Source organism: Pongo abelii, chromosome 19 (genome assembly GCF_028885655.2).
Source record: "Pongo abelii isolate AG06213 chromosome 19, NHGRI_mPonAbe1-v2.0_pri, whole genome shotgun sequence".
NCBI classification, from domain to species: Eukaryota; Metazoa; Chordata; class Mammalia; order Primates; family Hominidae; genus Pongo; species Pongo abelii.
The window spans coordinates 77,240,439-77,255,783 of record NC_072004.2 but is presented as its reverse complement, the minus strand read 5'-3'; the positions used below and the strand labels follow the sequence as shown (position 1 = coordinate 77,255,783).

At 45.8% G+C, this 15,345-nt stretch overlaps 1 protein-coding gene across 2 annotated transcripts in view; it reads right to left on the bottom strand.

Moving 5' to 3' along the window:
• ITGB3 (integrin subunit beta 3) overlaps window positions 1-15,345 on the bottom strand; it is a 60,152-nt gene that overhangs the window by 36,647 nt on the left and 8,160 nt on the right. For both annotated transcript variants that reach the window (XM_002834317.6, XM_063718856.1), the window contains exon 2: window positions 2,752-2,837. In XM_002834317.6, the coding sequence (XP_002834363.4) occupies window positions 2,752-2,837 (86 nt within the window). The remainder of the gene's footprint in view (window positions 1-2,751; window positions 2,838-15,345) is intronic.

The following is a 15,345-nucleotide window of genomic DNA, read 5'->3' as shown; positions in this document are numbered from 1 at the left end:
CAAATGAGTTTGGGAGGTTCTAGACTCCAGCATGTCACCGCTGAGACTAAGACTACGAGTTAAGTCTCTGTATAAAGCCGGCCTCTTTGCTAGATTTACAGACCAGAGAGAGCACATCACCCCAACCCGTGTCAGTATCCAACCCTCCAAGAACACACCCTATGCAGATGGGCCCAAAACTCCGTGCTCATCCACGTTGGCTATGTTTTCCTCTCACCCAGCCAAACTCTCACTATACACACCCAAGAACTCCGGTCCTCTAGGACCAAGAGGAAAGCCCAGCCCAACCAGTTGTTTTTCCAGGCACTGCCAGCTTGCCTGGAACAGCCAACTCAGGGGAGGAAGAAGAACAGAGGGCTCTCCGGGGTTTGATTATTCAACAAATTACGTAAAAAATGGACCAGACAGTTCACCTTTGGTTTTTTGAAGTCAATGTCCAAGGCATTTTCAGCAGTTAAACTTGGCCTATCCAGGGGAAGCCCTGCTCCTCTCAAGAACAAAATAGCATTTATGTTTAGGTTACAGTCCAGGATTCCCACCTCCCATCCCTCCCCGGTCACCACATTCTGTCCCATACTGGGCTCCTCCACCCTTCCTTCTCTCCCTCCTCCCTCTTGCTGAGGGATAGTTGTAGTCCTTCACTAACCTCGGCCCCGCCTCCTTTCATGTTTATATGCCATTCTCCCAGGGAATATCTTACTGGGCTTTCTACCTCCCTCCATTTGTTTCCTTCGGTCCTAGCTGTGCCCATTTCCTCACTGACTGCACCCCTCATTCCTAGGCTGGTCCTACGTCATGCTCTGATCTACCCTGCACCTTTTCCTCTGCCCTCCCCAGGCCTGCCCCAGGGGACAAGGAGCGCAACTGTCACCCATAAATATTCAACATTTGTATCTTTGAAATCTGGTTACGTGACCTAAGGGCTTTGTCTGGTCAGGCCCCAGCCCACCTCAGCTGCATGGCTAGTCCCTATACAGATCAAGAGGGATGAAAAATGGGGGATAGGGAGCAGGACAGACCCTCCAAGAAGGTTTTCTTTTTCCCCAGATTCTCTGGGCCAGAGATACCTGCATTTTCTCTTGCTTTGGATTGGAAAGGAGAGAAGGAGGAAAAGGGGGAAGCACCCTTTGAGTGACACTAGGGCTTCTGTCCTGACCTTCCTCTGCTCCTGAAGGCTTTCGGCTACCCAAAGCCCCCTCCCCATTCAGCTGTCCCTTCTTCCAGCATTCAGTTGCAGAATTACAACTTCCTGGTAAAAGAAGCTTTAGTAATATCACCATGGGAGGAAGGAGGACATAGTGAATAAGGAGGGAGGAGGCTACATCACACTGAGTAGCCCGCTCAGCCCAGAGGGGAGGAGAACCTGCGGGGGTGGAGGAGAAGTTCTCATCCATGCCTCCCTTACACCCCTTCCCTAGCCCCAGGGAATGTTTCATTTGCTAAATGAAGTCAATGTGGCCCAGATGTTGGGCAGCTGCCTCTGGAAGCAGTTCCCGTGCTGATAGGCAAAGAGGCCAAAGCAACGTGCGGAGCTGGCCTCTGCTGCTCTGGCAGCCCTCCTGGCCGGTGATAAACACAGCCTCCCAGCTCCCGCCCCTCCCCCCCAGCCAGCCAGGGAGGTTGCCTTTTTAGGAAACTCAGCAGATCTGGAAAAGAAGCAGACAGAGAGACTGAGGGCTGGATTGGAGCGGTCATAAAACTGGAGAGGGCTGGGACTTGCTGTGGGACAGAGAGGAAGCCTCAGGTAGCTGAGCCGCAGCCAGGCCAGGAACTCAGGTAACCACCTGCTGGCCAGGCCAGTGACTCAGCCTCAGACTCTATAATCACCGAATCTCTTCAACCACATTCATCTCCCACCCCCACCTCATCAGCTCTTGCCAGCTCCAAATTTCCAACCCAGCCACAAACATAGCCATTCCCTCAGACACACTCATTCCCTAGGGCCCCAGACACAACAAACCCTCTGCCTAGACACAACTAACCCTTTCCTGTCCCCCTTCCGTCCTCACCAAGTAGGCCCAGCTCCTTTCCTCAACACCTGTGAGAAGGAAGGAAAGAAGAAGAGAAAGAAAAATGTAAAGCCATGGGGCCCAATCGTCAAAGAGAAGGGAAGAGAAAAGATCTTCTGACTAAACATCCCCACACACAAGCACAAGATTCCTCTTCTATTTGCCTTTTTAACCTCTAGGAAAAAGAAGTAAGCCTGCACCCCCTCCCAACCCCATCCGTACCTATACCCCTTGCTGCCTCTCCCTTTGAGACCTGACGCCCTGCTTCCCTGGGATATTCCACCCCAAGAAATGCAAGCAAAGGGCTGGGCATGGTGGCTCACACATGAAATCCCAGCACACTGGGAGGCCAAGGTGGGAGGATCTCTTGAGTCTAGTTTGAGACCAGCCTGGGCAACATAGAGAGACCCTGTCTCTACTAAAAAATTTAAAATAAACTATTTTTCTTAGGAAAAAAAGCAAGCAAAGTGTGAGAAAGGGCAGCAGTGGTTACAGAGAGGACAGGAGGTCGAGCCAAACTGGCAAGGGCCAGGGGCTATATGGTAGACTCGGGTTAGTATTCCTAGCAACATCCCCATGACAGCTCCTCACCATGCATCAATGGGAAAAATTCATCAAAGTTTTGCTTAGAAGGGACAAGGGGCATGTGTATTCAAGAGGGAGGTGATAACTTCATGGGTCTGTTTCTGCACAAAAGCAGCTTAGTCTAGAGAAGAAACAAGGTCTGGTATCTGCTCCTTACCTCATCAGAGCACCAGGCACACATGGGGCTCACAGCCAGGCACTGATGGCAGGAGCTCACACCTCGCGTGGTACAGATGTTGGGCCCTGCAACAGACAGACAAAGGCATTAGCACCAGATTTGGCTCAGTGAAGGTACTTGCCTGCCTCATCCTTCCCAACTTGCCCAATGTGCAGGTTTACAGCCCTCAGGTGCACACAAACACAACCTAATCATACCACAGACGTCTACCAAATACAGGTTATTGGTAAGGAAGAAGGAGGAGGAGGTAAATGAGGAGAAACTCATCACCGCTCTCAACTGATGAGGCCACAGTGGTAACAAGTGATAGGGCAAGGCTGAGCCATGGACCCAAGTCTCAGATCATAACTGATGGAAAGGCTTTCATTAACAACTGGTTTGACACCTACCTTGTGCAAATGAAAAGATCTCTGGAGCCCAGAAAAATGGCAATGTATCCCCTCTTCAGTCATTCTAGTGATATGCACAGCCACTACACAGGGGATCCAAGGCCCAGATGCACTAACATTAACACACAGCCTAAATACAGTGGGGGCGTGGAGGGTGAGGTGACTTTGGTGGCAGTGTCCCACTGGCTGGCAAAAGAAAAGCAAATCTGAAATCTTCTCAAGCTTCTCCATGCATATATCTTGGAATCCAACCATAAAATGCTCTAGGAGGAAGTGCAGAAGTGTTAGAAAAGGCTGACTGATACACACAGAAAGAACATGGAATTTTAGAGTTGGAAGGTTTGTGCTTCAATTCTGAATGTTCTTCCTGCTAACTACTTCATCACCTTGGGCAACTCAACTGGCCTCTATGGGATGACAGTATCTGTCTCTCAGGATTTGTACAAGAATTCAGTGAGGTAAGGGGAAGCATTTGGTACACTATAAGGTGCTATTCAAATGTGAACAGTCCTCATACTGTCCAAGGACAGAGCAAAGACTAGGAGGAGGAGCAGGAACAACCAGGAGAACCAAAATCACCTTGAGAAGCTCAGCCAGGAAGCCAAACCCAGGCATCTGCTTAGACAGAAGCCACTGTCCTCTCTAATTGCCTAGCTCAGCATTCCTGCTCCAGCCAGGTGAACCCTTCTTCCTGCAGTGCCTTAAGGAGGTTTTTTCCAATATAAGGAGCAGAATGTGAGGGATCTGTTCCTCCCCATGACCCAGTTACCCTGACAGCTCCTTCATGCAGTTTTCCAAAGGGACCTCTTTGCCCCCAGCTGGTAAGACCAGCGAACCTATTTTGGAGAAATCAGCCTGACCATTGCGATGTTTTCCCAGTGTCCCCAAAACTTCTCATTTAGCTGTCTCCATTCATTTTATTACAGTGTGACTGAATTCCCTACTTCCCAACACCTGGACAAAAACACACTCAGAAAATGAGTGTATACACACAAAACAATATTGTAAAGAAAAATTATGGCCGGGCATGGTGGCTCATGCCTGTAACCCCCTACTTTGGGAGGACAAGGCAGGCGGATCACTTGAGTTCAGGAGTTTGAGACCAGCCTGGCCAACATGGTGAAACTCTGTCTCTGCTAAAAAATACAAAAATTAGCCGGGCATGGTGGTGTACGCCTGTAATCCCAGCTACTCAGGAGGTTGAGGCAGGAGAATCACTTGAACCAGGGAGGCAGAGGTTGCAGTTAGCTGAGATCATGCCACTGCACTCCAGCCTGGGTGACAGAGTGAGACTCCATCTCAGAAAAGAAAAGAAAAGAAAGAAAGGAAGGAAGGAAGGAAGGAAGGAAGGAAGGAAGATTATATAAAATTTGGAAACAGGCAAAGAAAATACAAATGTCCTTTCAATGTAATGCAGAGTGTTGCCTAGCTGACCCACCATGCTTAGGGATTATCTGATTTTCTAAGAGTATTTACCTATTATTTGGCTTCTATTAATAAGGATATTTTACAATACTGTAAGAGTAGATGTTGACCTATCGAAAACCATAAAAATGGAAATGATCACCATTGCACTCCAACCCCGGGCAACAGTGCGAGACTCTGTCTCAAAAAAAAAAAAAAAAAAAAAAAAAAAAAAAAAAAAAAAAGGAAATGATTCTTGATGAGAACAATGTATATTATTCTTTAAAAAAAAAAAAACATGGCCAAGCGCAGTGGCTCACACCTGTAATCCCAGCACTTTGGGAGGCCGAGGCGGGCGGATCACACGGTCAGGAGATCAAGACTGTCCTGGCTAACACAGTGAAACCCCATCTCTACTAAAATACAAAAAATGAGCCGGGCATGGTGATGCGTGCCTGTAGTCCCAGCTACTCGGGAGGCTGAGGCAGGAGAACGGCATGAACTCAGGAGGCGGAGCTTGCAGTGAGCCAAGATAGTGTCACTGCACTCCAGCCTGGGCAAGAGCAAGACTACATTTCAAAAAAAAAAAAAAAATAGCCCAGGTGAGGTGGCTCATGCCTGTAATCCCAGCACTTTGGGAGGCCGAGGCAGGTAGATCACCTGAGGTCAGGAGTTCAAGACCAGCCTGACCAACATGGTGAAACCCCGTCTCTATTAAAAATACAAAAAATTAGCTGGGCATTGGGGTGGGCACCTGTGATCCCAGCTACTTGGGAGGCTACTCAGGAAGGGCAGGAGAATCACTTGAATCCAGGAGGCAGAAGTTGCAGTGAGCCGATAGCACGCCACTGCACTTCGCCTGGGCGACAAGAGTGAGACTCTGTCTCAAAATAAATAAATAAATAAGGGTTTGCTGTTTAAGCCACCCAGTTTATGGCATTTTGTTATAGCTGCTAGAACTGGCTAAGACAACATTTTAATCTAATCATGATCATATTGTGGTGTACAAGGTAAATTATTTAGATAAGAGAACAATGTATATTATTCTTATCCAACAATACCAATGATTTCTGTCTGGTAGAAAAGGTTACCCCCCACAGGTTAAGGTTTATTGCCTTGTAGAATATTAACCAATTTTGAATCTATTCACTAATTCATTTCAGCATTCCTTTGACTGATCAACTATAAATCTTCCTTCTTTGAAATTCCTTTTGAACTACTCCTAATGTCTTACTGGTTCTTTAATTACTAAAGTTGAATAAAATCTTTTACACATATGTCCTTCATATTTGTGTAGAAATCATACTTTTAACTCTGTGAAAATTATATATACTTTAACAGTACCCATTTCAGGACCTTACTTGGGGGCCAGGAGGTCTAACAGAGTGGGTACACACAATGAGTAGACTGTCATCCTAATCGAGTCACCCACTAATAGTGTGGCCATGGGTGAATCATTTAACTCCTCTCAGCCTCCATTTCTTCAATTCTAATATTCCTACCACATCATCATAATTTATGTGTCTGCCTTAACAACACTGCCACCCAACAGATTTAAGTCCCTTGAGACCTGCTCTGCCCCCTGCCCAGCTCAGCTCCAGTTCTTACTCAGTGGAGATGCTCAGTAAATATGCATTGGGGCAAAATGAAAGGTAGGGGAATAGATGAAGTTTTGCTTTGCTTTTTTAAGCAACTGAGCTCATTTCTCAAAATTATGCAAAGAATTCCAATATAAAACATGTAAATTGGCTACAACAGTTCCTCATGCAATTTAAACTTTCACTGTTCTCCCAAAAACCCTAGATTATATGTGGAATCCTTGAAGCACCTCCTGGAAGCCCCAGGTTTCCTCAGAGCCTTGAGTCCATCTAACTTCAAAGGCCTTGCCCAGCTTTAAAATTCTACAAGTGGGATGCCATTATGAGCCCATGAGTAACCTCTGGGGCTTCACTCTCCGACCTGACTACAACTTCAGAATGTAAGTGTGAGGCCCGTGAGTGGGAATGATGACACTGGTTCCAAGCTTGGCCTTAAAGCATCAAGGTCACCTCTGAGATGGCGCAGCCCTGAGCGATGCAATGTCTTTAATGAAAGAAAAGTAGCTGCTAGTTTCAGGATTCTTGAATGTTCACGATGAACAATGCAACCCAAGACTTCTCCTTGCATGAGCTGCCTGGACATCTCTTAGCCTATAATTGCTCTCTTCCCAGGCAAATGTGGACATAGCCTCTCTTTTTCCCCTATCAGAAGACTTCTGAGAGGAGCACAGCCTGAACTATTTTAAGTATCTCCCTCCCTTTCTGGAGTTTCCATGGGAATTGGCATGCAAAGGGGTAATTCTGGACATAAATGTCATTGATATTCACAAGAGAGAGAAGCCCAAGGAGACACCAAGAAGGGTTAGAAGAGGGAAGAGGACCATGGGAGGTATGGGCACTCCTATGGTTTAGCTGTGTCTCCACCCAAATCTCATCTTGAATTGTAGTACCCATAATCCCCACAGGTCATGAGAGGGACCCAGTGGGAGGTAATAGAATCATGGGGATGATTACCCTCATGTTGCTGTTCTCCTAATAGTAAGTTCTCACAAGATCTGATGGTTTAATAAAAGGCTTTTCTCCGTTTTGCTCAGCACTTCTCCATCCTGCCTCCACGTGAAGAAGGATGTGTTTGCTTCCCCTTCCACCATGATTGTAAATTTCCTGAGGCCTTCTCAGCCATGCTAAACTGTGAGTCAGCTAAACCTCTTTCTTTTATAAATTACCTGGTCTTGGGTATGTCTTTATTAGCAGTGTGAGAACAGATTATTACAGTAAATTGGCAATGGTAGAGTGGAGTGCTGCTATAAGGATTCCAAAAATGTGGAAGTGACTTTGGAACTGAGTAACAGGCAGAAATTGAAACAGTTTGGAGGGCTCAGAAGAAGACAGGAAAATATGGGAAAGTTTGGAGCTTCCTAGAAGCTTGGAGGGCTCAGAATATAGGAAGATGTGGTAAAGTTTGGACTTCCTAGAGACTTGTTGAATGACTTTGACCAAAATGCTGACAGTGATATGGACAATGAAGTCCAGGCTGAGGTGGTCTCAGAAGGAGATGAGGAACTTATTGGGAACTGGAGTGAAGGTCATGCTTCCTAGGCTTTAGCAAAGAGACTGGCAGCATTTTGCCCCTGCCCTGGAGCTCTGTGGAATATTGAACATGAGAGAGATGATTTATGGTACCTGTCAGAAGAAATTTCTAAGCAGCAAAGCATTCAAGAGGAAGCAGAGCATAAAGGTTTGGAAAATTTGCAGCCTGATGATGTGATAGAAAAGAAAAACCCATTTTCTGTGGAGAAATTCAAGCCAGCTGCAGAAATAAGTAACGAGGAGCTGAATGTTAATTACCAAGACAATGGGAAAAATGTCTCCAGGGCATGTCAGAGATCTTCATGGTAGCCCCTCTCATCACAGGCACGGAGGCCTAGGAGGAAAAAATGGTTTTCTTGGCAAGGCCCAGGGCCTCCCTGCTATGTGCAGCCTAGGAACTTGGTGACCTGCATCCCAGCCACTCTAGCCATGGCTAAAAGTGACCAACGTAGAGCTTGGGCCATGGTTTCAGAGGATGCAAGCCCCAAGCCTTGGCAGCTTCCATGTGGTGTTGAGCCTACAGGTGCACAGAAGTCAAGAAATGAAGTTTGGGAACCACTGCCTAGATTTCAGAGGATGTATGGAAACACCTGGATGTCCAGGCAGAAGTTTGCTACAGGGCGGGGCCCTCATGGAGAGCCTCTGCTAGGGGAATGCACAAGGGAAATATGGGTTGAGGCCCCCACATAGAGCCCCCGACTTGGGCACTGCCTAGTGGAGCTGTGAGAAGAGGGCCAACATCCTCCAGACCCCAGAATGGTAGATAAATTGACAGCCTGCACCATGTGCCTGGAAAAGCCGCAGACATTCAACGCCAGCCCGTGAAAGTGGCTGGGAGAGAGGCTGTACCCTGCAAAGCCACAAGGGTGGAGCTGCCCAAGGCCATGGGAGCCCACCTCTTGCATCAATATGACCTGGGTGTGAGACATGGAGTCAAAGGACATCATTTTGGAGCTTTAAGATTTGACTGTCCTGCTGGATTTCAGACTTGTGTGGGGCCAGTAGCCTCTTTGTTTTGGCCAATTTCTCCCATTTGGAATGGCTGTATTTACCCAATGCCTGTACTCCCATTGTATCTAGGAAGTAACTAATTTCCTTTCAATTTTACAGTCTCATAGGCAGAAGGGACTTGCCTTGTCTCAGATGAGACTTTGGACTTGGACTTTCGGGTTAATCCTGGAATAAGTTAAGATTTGAAGGAACTGTTGGGAAGTCATGATTTTGTTTTGAAATGTGAGGACATGAGATTTGGGAGGGGCTAGGGGTGAAATGATATGGTTTGGCAGTGTGCCCCATCCCCCAAATCTCCTCTTGAATTGTAGTTCCCATAATCCCCATGTGTTGTGGGAGGGACCTGATGGGAGGTAATTGAATCATGGGGGCAGTTACCTCCATGCAGCTGTTCTCATGATAGTAAGTGAGTTCTCATGAGATCTGATGGTTTTATAAGGGGCTTTTCTCCATTTTGCTTGGCACTTATCCTTCCTGCCACCATGTGAAGAAGGACGTGTTTGCTTCCCCTTCCACAATGATTGTAAGTTTCCTGAGGCCTCCCCAGCCATGTTGAACTGTGAGTCAATTAAACCTCTTTCATTTATAAACTACCAAATCTTGGGTATGTTTTTATAAGCAGCATGAAAATGAACTAATACAGACACTGTCAGATTACTTTTTAGGACTTTTCCCAGTCTATTCATTTAACCATCCATTCATTCTCAAATTAGCATTTCCCTATGAGTCCTTGACTTGTAGCCACAATAGAAAGCTTTGCAAGATACAAAATAAATAACAGCAGGTCCCTCCCAGTGAACTAATGGTCCCTGACCCTAGAGGATAAAATGAAGTGCTGGGATTTGTTCTTTAGGAAATCATGCCTGCAGAGTCATGGTTACCCTGTCCCTTTATCCACTCTTTTTAATGAATCACAGGTTGATTTTATGAGAACCAGTGAACCCCCCATGATACCCCCAACCAAGTCCTGCTACCCAGGCAGGTTCCCTGGAATGCAGTGGTTAAAAGTGACTGACTCATCAGAAGTCTCTGCACTGAGCCCATGCTGATTCAATGAGTTGTTGTTCGGAGCCCACCCCTCCCTCCTGAACATGTGGAAGGAGTTTGGGCCTCTGTTTCCAGTCATTCATAAAGTCTATGTTCCTGCTCATTCTCTGGGGCCCAGACTCATTCCTGCTAAAGTGGGAATCTTCACCATAATGTCACTTAAAGAACAAACAACTCCTACCTCCTACCACCCCTTTCCTCTGACAGGTTAGCCAGAGCCAGGGACAAGGTGGATTGGCCCCAGTCTTCACAGGGTGGTTGTAAGGATGAAATAAACCAAACCTTGTAAAACTCTAAGCACAACAGCTGGAACACAGAAAGTACTCAATAAATGCTGCTGCTGCTGCTGCTGCTGCTGTAATTTATATTGGTTTTGTTGTTGTTTTTATCCTGAGTCTCAAATTGTTTAGGGCAGGTGAATACCTTTTTTTTCCTTGATGACATCATTCTAGGGGACACTAGACATGACGTTAAGTATGCCCTGAGCAGAAGGAGTCGTGGGAGTGCAGAGCCAGAAAGTATCACACCAGGGTAAAATGTTTACTTGTCAGATCTGGCTTCTAAATGGGGTTAGGAATATTAGTCTTCGAAAATTCAGGCTCATGCCTGTAATCCCAGCATTCCGGGAGGCCAAGGCAGGAAGACTGCTTGAGCCCAGTAGTTGGCAACTAGTCTGGGCAACATAGTGAGACCCCCATCTCTATGAAAATTTTTTTAAAAATTGGCTGGGCATGGTAGCATGCACCAGTAGTCCCAGCTACTCAGGAGGCTGAGGCAGCAAAATCAGCTGGACCTGGGAGGTTGAGGCTGCAGTGAGCTGCGATCGTGCCACTGCACTCCAGCCTGGGCAACAAAGTGAGACCCTGCCTCAAAAAAGTTTTTTGAAAATAAAAATTTTAATCCAATCAAGACCAGCCAAGAAGTTTGCCTGGAAAGTAGAAATAGAAGGCTGTGGCTTGGCACATCAGCTTGAATCACAGAAGCAGAAGAGAGACAAAGGGTGGGAAAAATGGAGGAACAAAGGAAACAAGGGAGGGAATTGGATCCAGTGCAAGTCATAATGCGTCAATGGGGGCTATTTTGAGGACATGTTGTCCAATAAGACAGGATGCTGGACTGTAGGAACAGGCCACCCTAATGAGGACAGGGACTACAGGAGAGGGCTAAGTCACAGTGAGAGGTGTTTTATCGAGAAGGGAGGATGTTCCACTAACACTATGGACATCTATCACTCTGCCAGAAAGGAGTTCTAATCTGGGTCCCCAGCCCTGCCACTGACCTTTGACTGGTCACTTCCCAATTAGATCCATGGGGACAGTGGGTGACTCACATGGTGCCTCATTGTAGTCACCTGGCCGTGTGACTCATGAAAAAACAAAACATCTCATGCTTACTGTCCTACATAGGCACAAGTGGTTTCCCTAGAGCAAGTTGCCAAGAAAGTTTATTTTAATTTTGGTCCTTCCTTAAATATAGCATCAGCTAAGTAACCCAAGGAAGGAGAAGGAGACAGGGAGGTGGAGTTTAAGGTAACACACACCTCTGTGCTCTGAGCAAAAAGCTCCAGTAAGCATCACCCAAAGCTGTAGAGAACCTAGGCAACCATATTTCATCAAATCTAACACTATGGATATAGTATATATCCTGATTTCAGAGATTTAAAACTGTTTTTAAGTATATCAGAGCCAGTTAAATATGGTATTTAACATTGGAAAACATTTGTGTATAACTTGCCTCCACCAATATTAAAATGTGTTATAAGTTGACTTATGTCCCCAAAAAAGATATGTTGAAGTCCTTACCCCAGTGCCCATGACCATGACCTTACAGAGAAATCAGGTCTTTGCAGATGTAATCAATTGATGTCATTAGGGTGAGCCCTAATCCAACATGACTGATGTCCTTATGAGAAGAGGAAAACACCACACGAAGAGAGAGACATATAGAGAGAATGCCACATGAGGCAGAGATTGGAGTGATACAGCCAGAAACTAAGGAACACCAAGGATTGCCAGCCAACACCAGAAGCAAGGAAGAAGGAAAGATTCTACCCAGAGTCTCAGAGGGACCATGGGCCTGCTGACACCTTAATTTCAGATTTCTAGCTTCCAACAAGAATAAATTTCTGTTGTTTTATGCCACCCAGTTTGTGGTGCTTTGTTACAACAGCCCTAACAAACTAATACAAAATGGATTTGCATCTCCATCATGTATATGGCATGATTTTGAAGAACATTGCCATGAAATACTTTGCATGATTGAAAAAAAGCCAGCATGAAATGATATTTTTGTTGCATTTAATCCACGTATGGATAAGGTTTGAAAAATGGTTACTTTAGCTGTACCTTTTTCTACCTATATATATCAATGGTGTCAGCATTCATTGATTCATTCATTCATTTACTCAACAAATATTCATTGAGCATCTACCTGTGCCAGGCACTCTCCTAGGCACTGGAGACACACTGATAAACTAAACAAAGCCCCTGCTCTTGTGAAGCTTACATTTTAGTGAGGAAGACGGTAACAAAAAATATACAACAAAAATGCACAATTTCAAACAGTGGCAAATGCTGTAGGAAGATAAAGCAGGATAAAGGAATAACAAGCAATAAGGGGAAGGACTCTCCTTTAGAGCATGTGATCAGAAAAGGTCTCTCTGTGGAGCTGACATTTCAAAATGACGTTAAAGAGTGAATCATGGGAAGATCTAAGGCACAGACATTCCAGAAAGAACCCAAGACAAGATCTGGATGGACATCAGCCTGTTAAAGAAATAGCAGGTGGAGAGAAAGGAGAAGAGAGAAGCACAGAGGAAGTTAGAGGAGCAGTTAGGGACCAGAACACTGGGAAGCTATAGGCCATAGTAGAGAGTGTGGCTTTTTTCTCCACATAGTGGGAAGCCACTGGAGGAATCTGAGCAGAGGTGAGCAAAAAAAGATCATCCTGGCTGCTGAGTGCAAGACAGAAAGAAGGGAAGCAAAAAGGAAAGAGACTTATTATTCAATTAGAAATGTACTAAAATAATCCAGGCAACAGATGGCAGTGGATTTGGACAGTAGCGGAGCCAATGATGTGGTCAGACTCTAGATACGTTCCATCTAAAGACTTGCTGATGGATGGCTCATAGGCCATGAGGGTGTGAACAAATGTGAACCTGAAAGAGCCAATCCTTCAAGATAGATCCGGAGTGGCTAAGTGGGCCTAAATTTTAAATAGAGCAAAGCTGCCATTTGCTGACTAGAGGTCACAACCCACTTTGAGTTCCCTGAAAATCAACACCTCTGTTCAACTTTGGGACCTCCAGAGCTAACCTAAAATAACCAGTCAGGGCTCTGCTGCCTTGACCAATCAGGCCTCAGTTGTTTCAACCAAACAGAACTAAGCAAGTTGGAATTGTTCATTTGCATAAGTGGACCTCATCAGGATCCTAGGCAGGAACTTTCATTATAAATCCCCAATTCTGACACCAACAGCTAAGTTTCCCCAGTTTCCAAACTGTTCATTGGAATAAAGTCTTTCCTCCCAATTCCTTTTCAGAGAACTTTTGTTCACAAGGGAAAAACAGGAAAGATTTTTGTCTGAGCAAGTGGATTCCCTGTAGACAAAGTTCAAATGTCTTGACCACTGGCCATATCCTTTCATTGACCCTTCACGCTGTAAGAAAATAAAGCAGGATAGGCCAGGCATGGTGGCTCACACTGTAATCTCAGCACTTTGGGAGGCCACGGCAGGTAGATCACCTGAGGTCAGGAGTTCAAGACCAGCCTGGCCAACATAGCGAAATCCAGTCTTTACTAAAACTACAAAAATTAGCTGGGCATGGTGGCGCGCACCTGTAATCCCAGCTACTTGGGAGGCTGAGGCAGGAGAATTGCTTGAACACGGGAGGCGGAGTTTGCAGTGAGCCAAGATCATGCCACTGCACTCCAACCTGTGTGATGGAGTGAGACTCTGTCTCAAAGGGAAAAAAAGGGTGGTGGGGGGCGGGGAATAGCAAGCAATGAGGGAAAGAGTCTCCTTTAGAGCATGTGGCCAGGAAAGGTCTCTCTGTGGAGCTGACACTTCAAGATGATGTTAATGGGAAGATCTAGGGCAGGTCCTGTCCTTGTAAATGAAGCCAAATTATGTCTGGTTATCATAATTAACCAACGAGGTTAATTAGGTCGCCATGTGCTAAAGACTGCATAAAGCCCATCCCGGGACAGAGTCCTGTCTTCTCCAAGGTTGTGGTCTAAAATTAACACCCAGCTCCTGAGAAATGTGGTAAGGCAGGAGCAGTAAAACAACAGATACGGTGGATACGGCAGAAAAAGCATGCAAAGGCAGCAGGAAACCTCACGTCTAAAGCCATCTTTGCCCTTCCTCTAGCCGTATGACCTCAAGCACATCCCTTCATGCCTCTTTGAGTCTATGTCACATTCATAGTCAAGAAGTTATAACTGCTCTGTAGTATTTAACGGGTCTAACCAGCCACATCGGCCAAGCACCGGAGACTCCAAACAGCTGCTTCCTTTCCCCAGTGCTCCCGAGTTGTTAGGATTAAATGACATAACACATATGAAAGAAACCTCTATAGCGGATGCTCAATAAATGTTCATTTCCTTCCCCCTTACTTTCACTCTGGTCACTTCCTACACCAGGAATCCCCATCCCCTCGCCTCCACCTCAGGGTCAGACATGAAAGGGCCCTTTGTCTCTGACAGGATATAGTGAAGAAATCACTCTGGGCAGGAGACAAGAGCCCCCAGGGAGAGACCCAACCAATGCCACTGAGCCCGTTGTATGATCTTGGACACGTCACTTCACTTCTCAGGAACTCCCTTTTTGCTTTTTTGTAAAACAAACAGGTGTCAAATTAGATGATCTTCAAGGTGCTGCCAGTCCTGGAAGTATCCACTCTTCCAGCCAGAAAGCATCAATAGGGGGACTCATACCCTAGAAAGCCTAGCAACCCAAGGCATGAGAACCCTCAACCAATGCACAAGTGGCCATTTCTTCCTGATGGCCTGATATTTGACTTAAATGCTGCATCTCAAGAGTTCTCGAAAATTTTATTAGCATCGACCCCACCTCTAATCTGACTCATTCAGTATACAGAAGAAGCAGGTCTGTACCAAGCTGTCCGAGGCTCAGCCCAGGGGTGCCCTATTGGTGACCTCCTTGGCATCCTGCTGTCCAGTTCTGCAGCCTTCCTCCCCCAGCTCATGTGTTATGGGTGTGGACAGCAGGCCGCGGTGCTATCACCAGTCCTTACTGCCAGCCTGTCTTGGTAGGAAAGCAAACTGGTTCAACCGTTTTGGAGGACAAATTGACAACACCTACTAAAATTTAAATTTAAAATATGCATGCCCTTTGACCCACCAACTTTCATTCAAGAAATTAAGTCTGTAGAAACACTTGAACAAAGGTGCATAATAAATGAATAAGGATATCCCCTGCAGCTTTATTTGTAGTAGCAAATAATTGGGAATGATCCCAATGTCTGCCAACAGAATTGGTTAAGTAAATTCTGATATATCCATATAACGAACAGTATGCCTTATGGCTAGAATTATAGCTCTCGGGATAAATAATGGAAAGCCATAAACTGA